The 14880-nt window shown below is 35.6% G+C and overlaps 2 protein-coding genes across 3 annotated transcripts; one reads left to right on the plus strand and one right to left on the minus strand.

Moving 5' to 3' along the window:
• Positions 1-466: 466 nt before the first annotated feature.
• On the plus strand, positions 467-6576 carry LOC307009783 (Golgi resident protein GCP60). Of its 2 annotated transcripts, none has more exons than XM_079633863.1 (8): positions 467-961; positions 1268-1409; positions 1984-2124; positions 2229-2387; positions 2773-2935; positions 3041-3212; positions 4300-4572; positions 4652-6576. In XM_079633863.1, exons 1-8 carry the CDS (start codon positions 745-747, stop codon positions 4864-4866), a joined length of 1482 nt encoding a protein of 493 aa, XP_079489989.1. In that variant the 5' UTR covers positions 467-744; the 3' UTR covers positions 4867-6576. The 2 variants fall into 2 exon arrangements, with proteins under 2 accessions (XP_079489989.1, XP_079489990.1); XM_079633864.1 differs by having other exon boundaries at positions 646-961; positions 3044-3212.
• Positions 6577-6603: 27 nt separating this feature from the next.
• ect2l (epithelial cell transforming 2 like) lies at positions 6604-14848 on the minus strand. The gene is made up of 21 exons (XM_079633862.1): positions 14536-14848; positions 14123-14235; positions 13875-14037; positions 13443-13695; positions 13187-13290; positions 12797-12918; positions 12589-12673; positions 12345-12513; positions 11958-12086; positions 11749-11841; positions 10473-10649; positions 10269-10372; positions 10077-10175; positions 9804-10009; positions 9247-9394; positions 8523-8596; positions 8277-8433; positions 7916-7981; positions 7648-7736; positions 7272-7444; positions 6604-7111 (listed from the first exon to the last, which is right to left on the minus strand). Exons 1-21 carry the CDS (start codon positions 14707-14709, stop codon positions 6981-6983), a joined length of 2829 nt encoding a protein of 942 aa, XP_079489988.1. The 5' UTR covers positions 14710-14848; the 3' UTR covers positions 6604-6980.
• Between the last annotated feature and the right edge of the window lie 32 nt (positions 14849-14880).

A 14880-nucleotide genomic window follows, 5' to 3' on the forward strand; every position in this document is an offset into this window, starting at 1 on the left:
GTATAGATTGAAAAAAAAAAATCTGCTCAATGCAAAATAAGATATTTAGAAAAATGTTGGTAACCAAACAGTTGGTGGGCACCATTGACTTCCATAGTATTCATATTTCCAAAATGCTGCTATATATTTGCTTATTGAAGAACAATAAAAAAAGGCTACAAACCATAAGCCTCCAATACACATAAGTTACAGAAGAAAACTTCACACTGTTTAACAAATCACAATAACAAATCAAATTCAGTTAAATATTAACAAAACATTTATAGTTTAACATTTAAAACAAAAAATATAGTTTTATGTAGCTATTTTACATCGATTAAAACGGTGCAAAATAGGCTACTTCAGAATGTCGGCAGTTAATATAATATATCTTAATATAGCCTGATAAAACTGCGTGACCAGGAAAAAAAATGTAAATATCGCAGTGCTATGAAGTGAAAGTTCAGTTTACTAGCTGCATTACGACTAGTTGAGTCAGCTCAGCTAACGATATGCTCATGTAATGTTAATGTCAAATTGACATTTTAACCTTAAAACAAAGCGAAAATTTGTCGGAGAATATTTTGGGTTTTATCTGCGCAGTTACAGACGTAACTAAAAAGTGAACGCGGTTTCAATGAGCTGAAATTAGCACAAATATCCGGGATTTCCGGTGGGAATATACGGAAGAGAAGTGTTTTCTGCGCTACGTGGCCACCTGTGACAGCAGCAGCAGCAACAGCTCGTAGTGACAGTTTGTTTGACATGATGGAGTCTGACAGAGAAGAACATGGCAGCGAGAGGACCGATACAAACTGCGAGAACGGTATTATTAACACCGAGACTCACGCGCCCGGCACTGAGGAAGACCATAAATCATGCGAGGAGGATAATGAAGAAAATCAGAAGTCTTGGAGTTTGGAGAGAAACTGGGGTTTTACTTTACAGGAGCTCTTCAGACTTGCGCTGAAATTCTTTAAAGGTACAGATAATGAATTAGCCTAGACTTTCACTTTCCCTTTTCCGTTTGTCCAGTAAATGTTTACAACTTTATTCTGTACCGTCACAACACAACCTGCAGTCATGTAGGCTACTGTTTCTTTATTGGTAGCAAAACACAAAATTAAAGTCCCTTACTGTGACTCATTGTCTAGATACATTGTAATAATAACTCCACCCATTCAGAAACTGGAAATGCCACTGATAAGAATAGTGATTCAGGATCTCCCAGATGTTGCTGAAAGAGTCATTATTTCATGATGATTTCTACATGTTTTGTCCCACACAGAGAAGAATGGGAAAGCCTTTAATCCAACATATGAAGAAAACCTCCGTTTGGTTGCACTACATAAGCAAATCACTCTTGGCCCTTATAACCCAGAAGCATGTCCAGAAATTGGGTTTTTTGACTGGCTGGGAAACGACAGAAGGTAACAGAGGAATATGCATGGAATGACTGTATAAGGCTAGTATAATTATCTCAGTACAATAAAAATGGCATTACACTGGTATTCTTTGTACCTTGGAGTAAATTCCATGAAATTTGGTTGCATGGTATACATAGTACACACATTTAGTAGCATGCCATGATATGCATATACATACATGTATAGAGAGAAATGGCTTCCCAACAAGAAAAAAATTATGAAAAATGACAAATGCTTTTGTCCGTGGGAAATTGATTGGATGGTTGTGGTTTGCTATTGCTGTGATGTCATGTGAGTGACAGGTCCCACCAGTAAGCACGTCATCAAAGAGAAGAGATGTGGCTGCAAGGGGACGGGAAGTTATTTTGATTAGAGGATTATGAGGGCATAAAAATAAAAAAATGGTGTACACATTTAAATCATTTATAATAAATAATTTATTGTATTTCTATATATAATACATGTTATATTCCATAAAAAACAAGATTTGTCCATTTTGATTTCATGGTGACTTTAATGCCATATTGCACAACCCTACAATGTCTATAGACGCTTAATTTGTCACTGCTTTTTCAAGGAAAGAATGGCTACGGCTTGGCAGCATGGCCAAAGAGGACGCCATGGAGGACTTTGTGAAGCTCCTGAACTCCTGTTGTGCTCTGTTTGCACCATATGTGACATCACATAAGATTGAGAAAGAGGAACAAGAAAAGAGACAGTAGGTTCTGTATTAGTTAAAGTGCCTGAAGGTTCTCATAATGTAGTCTATTAAGAATCGTAGGAAGCCCTTTTTATTCTCTCTGTGTGTGTGTGTGTGTTTAGAAGAGAAGAGGAAGAACGTCTCAGACTGGAGAGAGAAGAGCAGGAGCGACGGCGGCTGGAAGAAGAAGCACTACGCAGAGAAGAAGAGGAGATGAGGATAAAAGAGGAGGAACAGAGAAGAAAAGAAGAGGCAGAGAGGTTACAGATAGAGGGACAAAAGTGAGTGCTGGTAATCTATAGATTATGCTCACCAAGGCTGCTTTTATTTGATCAAAAATACAGTTAAAACAGTGTATTACAGATTGTAAAATGAAATAATAATTCTATTTTAATATATTTTAAAATGTTATTTATTCCTAATGACAAAGCTGTCTTTTCAGTATCAGTCTCATAATCCGTTATTACTCTAATATGCTGATTTTGTGCTCAAGAAACACTTCTTATTATTATCAATGTTGAATATTGATGTGCTGCTGCATTTTTGTGTGGAAACTGGATACTTTCAGAGAGTTTCAGTGCTGTTTCTGAAACATTTTCTGTAGGGATGACTGCTGCTTTCAAATGTGTTATGTTAACTTCTAGTATATAACATCTGTGTGCACAGACAGCAGATCATGGCTGTTCTGAATGCACAGACGGCAGTGCAGTTTCAGCAATATGCCACACAGCAGTATCCAGACAACCCAGACCAGCAGCAGTTACTCATCAGACAGCTGCAGGAACAGCACTACCAACAATACGTCCACCAGGCCCTCCGCCTGCAGCAGGTACACACACACACACACACACTACACACACCTGGAGACATGTACGTACTCAAGGAAACTTCTCATTTGTCACCATCTTCTTTATGATTTCATATGGCCTCACAGCAGCAGCAGGAAGACTCGAATGCAACTCAAATGTCAGAAGCTCTTCCTGCTCCTGTCTTAAATGAAGCAGCGCCCATCTGCAACCCCAACAGCCAATCGAATTCATTAGAGAATCACAAACAACAGTCAGACTTAAAAACCTTCCGTTTGTGTGTAGAAGGGCAAACAAGCGGTATGTTTCATCAAACTATGCAAGTTCTTGTCTATTTTCATTTTCTATTTGCAGCTAAGAAAATTATACACCACAATTTGAAGTTTGATTTTTTTTGTATGTTTTGGAAAGAAGTCTCTTATGCCTACCAAGGCTTTATTTATTTGATTAAAAGTTAAGTTACCGTAAAACAATAATATTGTGCAATATGAATAATATTTGAAATGGTTTGTTTTCTATTTTAATATATTTAATGTAATTTATTACTGTGATGGCAAAGCTGAATGTTCAGCATCATTACTCATTTCACATTAGTCTTCAGTGTCACATAAAACATTCTAATATGTTGATTTAATGCTGCACAACAACATATTATTATTATAATAATTATACGTTTTTTCATATCTCAAATACATAATTAAATGTATTTTTTTATGTGCATTAATAAAATGCGTTTACTAAATTAATATGAATATATTTATGAGCTTATATATATATATATATATATATATTTTTTTTTTACATACAATAATAAAATAGAATAAAAATATATTTGTAAAGTAAAAATAAAACAATTTACTTTTAGTTTAGGTCCAGTAAGATTGTCTGAAATGAATATTTTTATTCAGCAAGGATGCATTGAATTGATCAAAAGTGAGAGTAAAGATCTCTGTTTTAAATAAATGCTGTTCTTTTTAACTTTCTATTCATCAAATAATCCTGAGAAAAATATATTGCGGTTTACACAAACATATTAAGAAGCACAACTGTTTTTTAAACATTAATAATAAAAATGTTTTTTGAGCAGCAAATCAGCATAATAAAATGATTTCTGAAGGATTGTGTGACACTGAAGACTAGAGGTATGACTAATTTTGTAAAAAAAAAGAAAAAAAAAGACAATATTACTGTTTTGTTTAAATAAATGCAGCCTTGGTGCTCACAAGAGACATCCTACTGACCCCAAACTTTTGAACTGTAGTATATACTGTATATATATATTTATACTAAGTTGTTTTTGTTTTTTAAGTTGAAAACACTGTTTATTCACACATATAGTCGTCACATTACTTGTCATCTTACATTCATTTATTTTTCTTGCATGCAGAAGCACCTATCATTGCTCCCTCTATGTGGACGCGGCCTCAGGTTAAGGAGTTTAAGGAAAAGGTGTTGCACGATGAAGACTCCGTGATCACGGTGGGCCGAGGGGAGGTGTTGACAGTACGGGTGCCCACTAATCAGGGTGGCTCACACTTGTTTTGGGAATTTGCTACCGATCACTACGATATTGGTTTTGGGCTGTACTTTGAGTGGAAGGACTTGACCATTCCAACAGACTGCAAAAATGAAGGAGAATCTACTACTGACGCTGATGAAGGTATAAGGTGGATTTCATAGACACATTAATACAATATTATTACATTTTTATTATTAATTAAATTCTATCCTAATTAAAGGCACAGCACAAGCTGAAAAGGAGAAACCGACAGAACAGGGCAGACGTCCGCTGGTAAATGAAGTGGTTCCTGTTTCCCGTCGTGACAGCCACGAGGAAGTTTATGCAGGCAGCCACCAATATCCTGGTGAGGGAGTTCATCTTCTGAAATTTGACAATTCCTACTCCCTCTGGAGGCCAAAGGTTGTCTATTACAGAGTTTACTACACTAGATAAATATCACCAGACCAGGTGCTGCATTCACTATCTCTACCTTTGAGAATACCGAGTGAGTCTTGATTCAACAGAGGCGCAGTATTGTGCTGTTGAAATATAAGAAATGTGTCGTTTTCTTCGAATGCAAATGTCTTTTCTACTGAAAGATACATGAATCCTGCTTTTGGTGTCATGATCAAAAGGAAGTCCTGTTCTTTAGTAATTTATATATATTTTTCCATGCAAGAAAACCAAAATCTTTTGTTTATTATGTTGAATCAATGAAGGAGTGGTGTATACATATATTTCTTAATTGATGTGATTTAAGCACTTTAGGTTTGAAAAATCATTTATGAATGATAAAACAGGTGATATTTCATCTTATACAGTAGTGGCCAAAAGTGATGTCTGGACTTGGAAAATTGATATCTTTACCTTTTATTCAAATTATTAAAACAATTCTTAAAGATTTTGTAAGCATATTGTGTAGTGTGCTTGAAATAATTTGTGTTTTTTTGTGATAATGCAGTTAAACATGCCAAATTATGCAGACATCATTTTTTGGCAAAGTTGTCATTCAAAGAAATTATAAACGCTTGCTAAAATGAGAGAACGAACAAAATATTAATAACTGATTATGTTGTAGTCAATGTATGGTTTCCTGTGAGCTTTTTGTTATTCTATGCACTATTTTATTTGGATAGTAAAATAAACCATAGCTATTAGTTAACACCTTTTTTGCCAAATAATTTTGTTAGATAAATGCCTTAACCAAGTTTAGTGCTTTATTCTTCCCTCATATTTAAAATATATAAAAATATATTGAACAAATCCCGAACCAATCACTTTTGGCCACTACTGTATTTTTTTGGTGTATAGGATTGTTTTTCTTTTTATATTGTGTTGTGGGTTGTTGAATAGATCAAGCATTAGATAATGCAATAATTTGTAATTTTTATATTAAGGCCTAATCATAAGCATTATTCTTTTTTCGTTTATATGTTAATTGAAACTGGAGGTTAGGATGTTATTGACTAACATATTGAAAGTTAAATGATTTTTATGTATATATGTTTGCACAGAATGTGTGTAAAAGTCAAGAACTAGGACTACTACTACTACAACTAGACTCCAAAATGTCTAGTTCCTAAAGACTTTGTTTTTGGCTTTTAGTAAGGGTTCATATTATTATATTTTGTGTATTTGCTTGTCTTAAGCATACATGTCTATCCTGATGATACTGAAGCATATATGAAACTATGCAAATGCCACAATATTGCACACTACAAAGATAGAGAGATATTGTGTGTAGACACAGATTAAGAGGTAAAAACACTCTAAATACTTTGGTCTATCAGTTCAGATAATTGTTTTTAAAAATGTAATTTAATTCTTTAAGAATTATAAGTGGCAGCTCGGTGTAACCATGTCACGTGGTGAGGGATTTTTGTCTTTTTAATTCTCTTTTTTTATAAATAGTATAAAACAATCTTCCTAATGATATCTGCAAGTGTACTGATGTGGGAAGTCCCACAACGCAATCAAAATCTTTAACACTGTGAGAACACTATTTTTTTGTGAAATAAATGCTTTTATACCCTACATAAGTGTGCATGTAAAATATGAAGAATATTTAAATTATAATTTGAAAATGAAATTTGAATGCCCTGTGTATTATGATTATCCCATTTTTCTGCATTGTTCCAGCAATAAAGTAAAAATTATACATCCAAAATCACAAGGTCAAGGACATCCAGTATGCATAAAAATACAGATTTTAATATTTATGCATTAATTCATACTGTAATCAATAATAACCAGATGTAGTAATCGTACCAATTCAATTTGCTTGGTAATAAAAAAATTATAAAAAAATAGCAAGTTAGAAATTAAATATGTCAAGTCAAGAATATTTGTATAGCGCTTTTCACAATACAGATTGTATCAAAGCAGCTTCACAGTATTAAATTAAAATAATAATAAAACGTCCATGTTTGGTAATGCTAATCAATAGTATTATTCTTTGATTAATTAAATTGAATATCCCAAACTGAGCAAGCCAAAGGCAACAAAGGCTAAATATGTCCATCGTAGTTTCATCATTTAGGTCGCAGGAGCAAATATTATGTTCATCTTTAGTTCCGTGTTATAGCAGCACTCATAGCACTGTGTAAAGCACACAGCAGCCTGATCTTGTCCTCTTCTCTATCAGTAGCACAGATCCACTGCCGCTTTGGGCTCTCCAGCTGAAAAGCGTTTCGGACATCTGAAAAGATTATGAAGAAGTTAAAAGTGAAAATTTAAATGTATATGTTATAATATAATATAATTTAAAGTGATATATTCTATATATATATGTGTGTTGTTAACTTCCTGTGTTATGATAACTTCCTGAATACTGCATTAATACTAATAATAGCACATACACTTTGTATCTGTGATTTCTGTGAGATTTAGACAGTGCAGAGCCACAGAGGCGAGAAAGGTGTGCGTCGTGTTCACTGCCAGACAAAACGGCACGTTTGACACACTCTTCTCTGTGAGCACGAGAGCATCATTGAACAGAAACATTCCCAGGTCACTCACATGCTCATACATCCTGAGAAAAAATGAGAATAAATACATCACAGGTCAATAGGGTTTGCTTGAGTAAGAAAGATGACTTCTTTATTACAGACTCCAATATATTGAGTTTGATTTGAAACTATGCTGTTACTATTCATTTACATAAAAAAAAAAGTTGGTTTCAGGTAGACAAGAGAGGCTTTTGTTTCTGTCATTTGATCTCAGGTCAGATACTACCTGAGAGAGGAAGCAATGTCTCCATTAAGGCAGCTCAGTAATGCCACATCCTGTGTGGTTATCAAGTATCTGCTCCCCTCCAACAAATTCTAAATAAAGTACAAAAATAGTGTTATACGGTGTGCATGAGGCGAGCATACAGTGCACTGCAATTGTGTATGGCTGTCTATCACAGACTTTTGTTGTTTTAAATACAGAAACCTTGCCTCGTGACCTTTAATGACCTGTGAGAACCTGATCTCTGTGCGTAAATGACTGTGCAACTTACTGGGCAGCTTTGAATTGTGCTCTGTGCCTCCATGATTCTCAAGTCTCGCTCCAGACTCTTTTTCAACTGGGAGTGGAAAACAAAGCACTGTTTTTAAAAAAGTGACATGACTCAGAATACCCATACTCAGAATTTGTCCTCTGCATTTAAAACATCCAGGTTAGTGCACACACATTAGGAGCAGTGAGTAGTCAGTGTAACACACACACACACACACACACTTTGTGCTTTGTAGACCTTTTTTATACTCAAACAGCAATATTACACACTAAAGAAAGTTGCTAATGTAATGAAAGTTGCTATGGGGTGAAAACATACATGTTCATATTTGTTCACTCAGCACTTTTTTTTTTTATTACACCTTGTGTATGAAGCCTCTGTAAGTCATCAGCGAGTTGAGGGCAGATGATAACTGTGTGTAGTCTGGGTGCTCAGGCGGTGTGTGTAGCGTTAATGCCTGAAGCAAAGTCACATACTCCTCCACCCGTGCGGATGGTGTGAGAAACAGCTCCTGGAGACTGGACATACAATAGGAGTGCTGCTAAGTCGCTCTTGTACAACTTTTTTTGTTTGCCAGAAAACTACCAGATCTGCAACTCTACTGTACCTCAGCATTCTGGTAGCAACGGTCCGGTCGTGTCTCTTCAGAAAGGTGCGGAATACAGGAAGCATCTCACGACACTACAAAACATATACAATATTACGTAACAGTTATTTTATATTTACAATAAAAAGCAACTGTTTATTTTAATGTTTTAAAATGTAATTTCTTCCTGTGGTAGCAAAGCTGAATTTTCAGCATCATTACTCCAGTCTTCAGTCACATGATCATTCACTGAAATCATTATAATATGCTGATTTGATGCTCAAGAGATATTTCTTATTATTATCAAATGTTGAAAGTATCTTGCCTAATATTATATGCTGCCTAATAATTTTTTCAGGATTCTTTGATGAATTTTCTATTCATCAAAGAATCCTTAAAAAAATATTATAAAATAATTTATTTGAAATATATGTTTGTAACAATGTAAAAGTATATAAGAGACCTATCAACATTGACACTTAGTTATGAGGGTCTGCAGGGATCTCTATGATGTCATTTCCTGTTTTGTTTCCGTACATTGCTCGCACCACATGACTGATTTGGCATTCTTTTTCTTCAGCTGAATCCCCCCCCCCCCCCCCCATTATGATATAAATATTGACTTTATCAAAATGCATTTTAATTTAGAAAAAAAAAAAATCATCACTGAAGAGGTTTATTCAAGTCATTGTATAAATGTATTAGTATTTTTTATGTATAAAGAGAATATTCAACATTAACATACCTTGTCTATAGTTCTCAGAGTGGTAGAATAGTTGTTGAAAAAGTTAGTGTAGACTCTTAACTTGGTGCAAAACTTGACACAAACATCCCCCACACACTGCAGCGGAGCCCACTCCTCCCACCTCTCAGTAAGCTCCTTCAGAAAAACACTGCAAGACCATTTGTGAAGGCCAGAGAATGAGAGCGTAACAGAAAGAGAAAGAGAAATGTATATGTGGAAACAGCACGTCCAGATTTTGCAGAGTTAGACGCGTTCCTGTATTTTGTTGATCCTGAAACAACATTCCTGTCTGAAAATTTAATTCTATCTATATCCCTAAACCTAACCCTACCCATAAGTTATCCCTAAAATCAGAGGGAAATAATAGGTGAATAACACTGATGTAGAAGCACCTAACCTTGGTGGTAAGCCTAAACATTGACATAAACTCTTAACGTGTCCCTCAAATCTGATCGGTTGATTGGAATATTGTTCCAGGACTAACAAAGATGTTGATCCAGGAACATGTTGCACTTGGTGAAATCAGGTTCTGCGAGGAAGAATGGACTGTATTTTACTTGTTTGCCTCCAAAATGTCCAGCAGAGGGCAGAAGAGGGTGATGAGATTGGCTGAGCTGATGATGGCTCGATTGGAGTCCAGTGCCGCTCTGAGAGGTGTGTAGAACACTGTGGCCACCGCTTGAAGATGCCTCACGTATGTTTTCTCACTATTCAAAAGCTCTTTGCACACGGCACTGCGTCTATCTGCATCACTTAACAAACCCTAAAAAAAGACATTTTTAAGGCATTTATGATCTAATGATCTAAATCATAGAAAGATTCGCACTAACCTCTGGAGATTCTGGACTGGGGAATGGATCAATGTTCTTCACACCACTGTTGACTGATGACCTTAGTAGAAAGTGTCCCAAGAAGTCTAAGGGATCATCCTACAGCATGACAGTAAAACAGTAAATCAGTAATGCAGCGATAAACCCGAGATTTACTGGAACAGAATGTGTTTTTTTTTTTTCGTGGCTTACTGGAGTCTCATTCATCAGAGCCACGAACCCACGAACCAAACACTGTATGACCTCGGATTTAAGAGAAATGACAGGCATCTTTATATGATCCCAGAGGAACAGACCTGTAATAGTCACGCAAACAAAGAAAACGGGTTGAATACACACACAGGAAATAAATGACTTAACTGTCCTTTAGACTTTGTTGAATTTTTTTTGACGTACCCAGGATGCGGCCTCTGATCTCTTGACACATGAAGGCCAGCTGTGGCCCCAGATGTTTCCGTAGTTCCTTACAGGCTTCTTCTATCCCTTCAGCCTGTCTGCACCAGCTCAGGAGGAGGCTCTCATGCAGATACACCAGTGGAGGAAACTCACCAGAGCCGGACCACTCACTGAGAACTAACAGAAATATAGAGACCGCTGCTTTAAAACACTACGCTGATACTTCACTGAAATCATGTTTCTTGTTATCTTTTTATTTTATTTTAAGTCAAATTAAACAAGAAAAATAATTAAAAAATAGTTTTAAAATAAATTTTAATAAAATAATATAATAATTATTATTGTTATTATTATTAGTCATAGTATTGGTATTAAAATCTATATTATTTTATAATATATATGTGTTTAGGGCTGTCAAAAGATTAATCGGGATTAATCCCATCTAAAATAAAAGTTTTTGTTTACATAATATATGTGTGTACACTGTGTAGAATTATTATGTATAAATAATCATTGCATTTATATACTGTATATACATTTATATAATTTATATTATATATAAATATTTTATATATAAATATAACCAATTTTTCTTAAATATATACATGATTGTGTGTGTTTTTATATATATAAATAATTATACACAGTACACACACATATATTATGTAAACACAAACTTTTATTTTGGATGCGATTAATCTTTTGACAGCCCTAAATCTATAATTAATGCTAAATAATAAACAATGCTATAATTAAATATATATTTTAAAATAATCATGTATATATTTCATAATCTTAACATGCACAAAACATATCTAAAATGAAACACAATTTTGTTCTTATTTTGCTTAATAATTCATAATTCATAATATTTTGTATTAATAATGAATAACAATTTTTAATTTATTATTTATTGAAACATGATTTTAAGATGAATTCACATTAATATAATGTAGGAATTAAAAACAGCTAACAAGTACACATTATACCAGGGAACACCTTCAATATTGATTAAAAAGTATCCCAGGATGCACCTCATGAAGTTGGTTGAATGAACAGAACTTGCAGAGCTTTAATCTCTAAAGGTCTTAGATAGTCTTGATTTAAAAAAAAATTGTCACAACATAATTTTAATTCAATTTGTTATTTCATAGGTTTTATGAAATGTACTGTTCTAAAATGTCTGTGGCAATAATAATGTGTCCAAACTTTCGACTGAAAGTATAATACAGTAGATCAGAAATGAACCCACTGTCAAGACATATCTGCAACTCACTGTGCTGATAGGAGCCCGTGCAGATCCCTGTGGGAGCTCTGACATTCAGACCAGTCAAAACAGACAACTTCCTCATCAGATCCATCCCTGCAACTGAACGATCAATACAGAACAACATCTGAATAAAACATGTACAGTAAATGTCACATGGAACGGCATCTCAATGGCTACAACCTGTGTCAAGCCAGTACGGAACTGGGAGACTTTACCAGAAGATGCCAGGGGAACAAAGATGTTCAGACTCCCTCCATCAGAAGCAGGAACCACCCAGCCACACAGTTTCTCCCAGAACTCCCTCACACACGGCGTCAGCACGGTCTTCTCAGTAATGCTCAGTCCTGGGGATAAAACACTATATATATAATGTTATGTTATGCAGGGTGTTTTGGCTTGCTTAGTTGGAGACATTTAATTTAATATTCAGCAATAATATTGATCTGCCTGCATTGACGCATTATATGATAACTGAACTGAGCTGGACGAAAACATTGTGGTTTTGTGTTCTTTTTCATAAAGAAAAAGAATGTTCCAGAAAATCTATTCCAGCAGTCAAATATTCCATGTTAATGAAATGATGAATTAATCAGGGAAATGACCATCTGTGAGAGTCAACTCATCTGTGCTTCCTGCCACCAGAATGCCGAGACTTTGCATCATCCTGCCTCGGATCACCCCTTCCGCCAGAGAGAGCAAAGCCTCCAAGGTCATTCCTTGCGAGTCATACGGCAAAACCACCACAGACACTTGCACCGCGGCCAGAAGCAGCTAGAAATATGAAGTTGAGATCCTTCAGTTCATAAACAACTGTCTATCATTCAGAGACGTAACTGAATGTCTTACTTCGTATCCAGGAACTTTGGATGACACAAGCAGGAAATGAGGAAGAGGACAGTATGAAGACTTGACCGGTTTGCAGAACAGTGAACTGTAAGGTAACGGCATTTTCAGGAATAGTTTTCCATTATTGTTGTTTGACAAATAAAAAAAGGTACTAAATATGATGCATGAAAAAAAAAGAGATTTCCATCTATTAAATCCTATTACTGACCTCATAGTTTTCACTACACTGGTGGCACACGTGCTCTCTAGAGTATTACTCATCCTCAAATCAAGCCACGGTTCTCTTATTTCCACACTAGAGACTCGTGAATTCTCCAATCGACACTTTTCCTATGGAGAAAAAACATGAGCAATTACCCTATTGTGTATATTTTCTATGCATGTAATACAAGACTATTGTGTTACATAAACGCATCTGAGATGAATACAAAATGAACATAATCATGATCAAAATGTTTAGCGATTTAATTTTTTGTCATCACTTTAAACCAGGATTGTCACCTATTTGTGCATACCAATTAAATATTTATTGTATTATTATTTGGATTACATGCTTGTTGATAAATTCTTTTTAGCTATAATTATATCAGTGTCTCACCCCAAGCTGAACAAGAGCAGCAGTAAGACTCAGTGGCTTATGTATAGATGATGTGCCCAATTTACTCGTGTTTAACCATGCTCTCCTGGTCCTCAATGCAGCCTCTGTGGAGAAAGCAGAAGGGAATATAAGGACCAGAACATCTGCCAAATAACATCATTAGCCTCAGATCATTTACATACATAAAACTCTTTAACCTCAGTCAGATCATTTCACGAGGGCATGTACAAGCAATGCTGGAATCCCTGGTACTTACGTTTGTGCTCTGCTATCTTCTCTCTGATAGTTTGTCTTATCTTGTGCTCTCTCCATCTATCCTCTTGCTCCTCTGGTGCTGTCAAACTCTCATTCAAGGTACCGTAGACATCTGCTGCTTCCCGTGCAGTCAGAATGTCTAAACTGGCAGTGCAGGCCACATAATGTCTTTTCCACGCTCCGTACTCATGATCTGATGGGCTGTAGGGAAGAAACCATCCCAGACGGATGCACTTCGGAGACCACAGACAGTCCTAGAATCGCATGGAGATTACACTGTTAGTGAGTAAACATGTCTTTGACATTTCTGGCAGCATTCGGAAATTTAATTTCAGAAGATTTTCAGTAACAATGAATGAGTGAAGAGAGAAATGTGATAAAAGCTCGGTATCGAATGAATGAAAGGCACATTTTGTACTGGTTCATTTCTTACCTGCTCTGCCAGGAATCTCCAGTGCCAGCACACCTGTGCTGCGGCGCAGACGTCTCGAGGACTGAGGAAGGACATGATGTAGAGAGACAGAAAGCGAGGCAGCACCGCCGTGAAGTCCGTTCGAGTGATGGGGACTGATTCTGCCAAACAATCACTGGTGAACCTAAAATCATAACCAAAGTCATTGTACGAGAAAGTGGAATTCCTTTGTTTGGTGAAATATCAGAAATGATGCACTGAGAATTTACTTGAGCTGAGTTTTGGAGCATCTCCTCAGCAGCCGACAAATAAATTCTTTTCTTTGACGGTCTGTCCACAGGTCAAACCAATGGAGGATGAGAGTTGTTCTTTCCTGAAAAAGCTGCACATTTATTTAGTTAGATTAAATGTTGTTTCATCTTAAAATAAATCATGTAAAAGTGAAAAATTAATTTGGTAACACTTTATTTTAAGGTGTCTTTGTTACACTATAATTATACATTTAAGTAGCCTACTGAATAATATTAAGTAACTGCATGATGTACTTACTATAGGATTGGGATTAGGGTGTGGGGTTAGTTGCATGTAATTAAGCATAATCTAGTTATTAAATGCATGTAACATATTTAACAATGACACTAAAAGTAAAGTGTTACCATAAGGTTTTTTTCTTCATCCCAACCTGTTGGTTACATGCTTTATTTGTTACAGGCGTCCATGAACTGAATCTGGTTTCTGTGCCGTCGGACAGCGGCTGTCTGCTGTCACTTCCAGTCATCTGCTGCCACTGATTCATAAAATCCAGATTCCCGCGGTTTTTTGTCTTATAATAGGTTCCTAATTCCACTGACGTCATTCCAAGTTACAGTAGTTAAAATAGTCCAAAACTATCACTTTCCCGGTTTGTAAATAAAATAACAGACGGAGACGTATTTGTTTTATTTGCATATGCGCTAATTATTATTAATTCTGCGAGAATATCCGCTTATTATCGATTGGAGATTAGTTCTAAACAAACCTCTAGTGA

This window comes from Phoxinus phoxinus (genome assembly GCF_949152265.1).
Source record: "Phoxinus phoxinus genome assembly, chromosome: 13".
In the NCBI taxonomy this organism is placed as follows: Eukaryota; Metazoa; Chordata; class Actinopteri; order Cypriniformes; family Leuciscidae; genus Phoxinus; species Phoxinus phoxinus.

Coding starts and splice junctions, on each gene's coding strand:
- LOC307009783 (XM_079633863.1), top strand. CDS start 745: ATGATGGAGTCTGACAGAGAAGAACATGGCAGCGAGAGGACCGATACA. Junction 962..1,267: donor TGCGCTGAAATTCTTTAAAG/GTACAGATAATG, acceptor TGTCCCACACAG/AGAAGAATGGGAAAGCCTTT. Junction 1,410..1,983: donor TGGCTGGGAAACGACAGAAG/GTAACAGAGGAA, acceptor TGCTTTTTCAAG/GAAAGAATGGCTACGGCTTG.
- ect2l (XM_079633862.1), bottom strand. CDS start 14,709: ATGACGTCAGTGGAATTAGGAACCTATTATAAGACAAAAAACCGCGGG. Junction 12,919..13,186: donor CTGCTCTTGTTCAGCTTGGG/GTGAGACACTGA, acceptor TTTTCTCCATAG/GAAAAGTGTCGATTGGAGAA. Junction 7,112..7,271: donor AGAAATCACAGATACAAAGT/GTATGTGCTATT, acceptor TAATCTTTTCAG/ATGTCCGAAACGCTTTTCAG.